At 44.2% G+C, this 2,499-nt stretch overlaps 1 protein-coding gene across 1 annotated transcript; it reads right to left on the minus strand.

Moving 5' to 3' along the window:
* LOC106149156 lies at positions 1 to 509 on the minus strand (the record flags this gene model as incomplete). The annotated part of the gene is given in 1 exon segment (XM_013517188.1): positions 1 to 509. A coding segment is annotated over 1 exon segment (497 nt), but the record flags the coding sequence as incomplete, so codon positions are not given.
* Between the last annotated feature and the right edge of the window lie 1,990 nt (positions 510 to 2,499).

Genomic DNA, 2,499 nt, shown 5'->3' on the forward strand with positions numbered 1-2,499 from the left:
CAATTTGGGCCTAAGGAGCCTTCCCCTGGGTCTCTGGATTTTTCTGTGTGCCTGATGGTGAGGCCTGAGAACACTTGTCCCTGGCTCCTTGTTTGCTTTGGGCTCATAGGATCAGGGCCTTTGCTGATCTTTCCTAGGTCCCTGGGGGCCTTTTCCTGCTTGGTAGCTGGGCCTACAGAGACCTTCTCTTCGCCCTTGAGTGTCTCAGGGTACCTGGTGCCGCATTCTGGGCCGCCCTTCCCTGGCCGCTCTGGGATGTTTCTGAATCTGGAAGCTGAGCCTGGCGAGATCTGTCCCAGGCTCCTTAGTGGCTCTTGGCTCGTGGTGGTCATCCCTGTGGAGCCCTGCCCTGGGTTTCCTGTGATGGTTGTATCGCTCCTGCAGTTTGGCCGGGGTTGCCTGAATGAAGCGAACCATCTTCTGAGTCGTTTACAGATGCTTTCTCTGCCTGAAGTCCTGAGGCTGTTGCCTCGCGAGATTGGGAAACAGCACAGCATGTCTGCTGTTCGCAGTCCTTTGCTGAGTGAGCTCAAGACGTAGCTGTCACCCTACTGTGATGCGTGTTCACAATGGTTCCAAGTTCCATGTAGACATGTTGCCAAGGAAGTGAGGTCACGTCTTGGGTCCACAACCTGAGCACCGCCTTCCATAAGGAGACCCTATGGCCAATCTTCATATGCATAGTGAAATAAATCAGTGGCTATTTCCTTATCATTATTTTTTATCTACGTATCCATTTATCTCTCTGTTTACTGTTTACTGTTTATGTTTGTAGTACTGAGCATTAAATCCACTGTCTTCATACTGAGCTACATCCTCAGACTGTTTATTTTGGACACTGACTAAGGTCTCACTAAATCACTTAATTGAGCTTGTGCTGTCCCTGTGATCTTCCTGCATCAGCCACCCAGAATGCTGTGATTACTGTCATGCTCCACCTTTCCTGATTCCATGTGCTATGCAGAGACAGCAAAAGAGAAACTAAGAAAGTTGCTCTGATTTTAAGCTTTGGTGACATGTTAACTTTTTTTTTTTTTTTTTTTGGCTTTTTGAGACAGGGTCTCAATATGCACTTCAGCTTGGCCTTGAACTCACTTTGTATCTCAGGCTGGTCTTGAACTTGCAACCGTCCTCCTGCCTTAGCCTCTCTAGTACAGGGATTACAGGCCTGCACAACTACCCCCCACTGACATTTTAACGTGTAAGGCAACGTATATGCACTGAAATTTTATATGTGGCAGGCACAATGCTGAGGGGTCTTTTCCATGCCAAGGAGCCATTTTCTCTAAACATGCAGTGTTCTATTTACACCTGGAAAGCTCTGTAATTTTAGGATGCTTTTGTTATCTGCCTCAATTGTATTCTCATTTTCAATTAAATCGGGAGTATTGAGACATTCCAGAAATTTCCACAATGACTTTACTTAAGGGATGAAAATGGGAGTTTCACATCGTAATCCCTGGGGTGGTAGTGTGTAGGTCACAGGTTGTTGGAGCATAGGAATGATTAAGTGTGCACCCTTAGCTATTGAGCACAGAAGGAATGTGTAGTATCCAGTGCTGTGACAGCAAGTGAGGTGGGACAGGATATGCAGAGTGCGGGGCGGTGGTCTGTGTAGGTACTGAAACCATCACCCTGGTCGTGATGATGCATCCACACACATTCATCATTTTGAAACTTTGCTTGTAGCACTTCAATCACTTCCTGTCCTCCCATGAGTTTACAGTGTCTAGATGTAGGCAGCTATAACTGCTCAGCATGTAGTGTTTTAATTTGTTTTGTTTTGGGTTGGTTTGATTTGGTTTGGTTTGGTTTGGTTTGGTTGGTTTGGTTTTTGTGTTTGGTAGAGATTTTTCCATCAGTATAACTGTGTTGGTTTTCATGTGTGTACTTTCTTGTCAGTGTTTGAGCCATCATATGCTATTTTGTGGATGAACCACAGATTGTTCATGTATCCAACCTCTGATGGCTATTTGTGCTGTTTCCAGTTTTGACTATGAAAAGCAAAGCTGCTTTGATCATTCCTGCACAAATGTTTGTATGGATACAGGTTCTCCTTTCTGTAGAGAAAAATACCTCAGTGTTGAATTGCTGGATCACACAGCTGGTATATGTTGAACTGAGAATTTGTGAAGTTGTCTTTTGAAATAGCTGTTTAAAGCAGAGTTTGAAATTTCTTGTTTGTCCATTGAAGGCTGTTAAACTTTACAGATGACATTCTCCTGACCTATTGCTTATGGCCCAGCTCCACCTCCCATAAGCACCCCCTGTGAGTATATGAGGCTCTTGGGGGGTCATCCAAGGTCTGAACCCATTCTACCCTAAGCCCCCAAGACTCATGTGCATGTCCTTACACAAAATGCATTTACCATGCATATTTTATGATAAATCTTAGATTTCCAAATAATATAGTGAGTCTAGTGTTCAAGGAAGCATGTTGGAAAATGGTGCTTCATTTTCAAAATTTGTATGTCTTTGAAGTTTAATTGTTGTAAGAGG

This window comes from Chinchilla lanigera, unplaced genomic scaffold (genome assembly GCF_000276665.1).
Source record: "Chinchilla lanigera isolate Chin_1 unplaced genomic scaffold, ChiLan1.0 scaffold00003, whole genome shotgun sequence".
NCBI classification, from domain to species: Eukaryota; Metazoa; Chordata; class Mammalia; order Rodentia; family Chinchillidae; genus Chinchilla; species Chinchilla lanigera.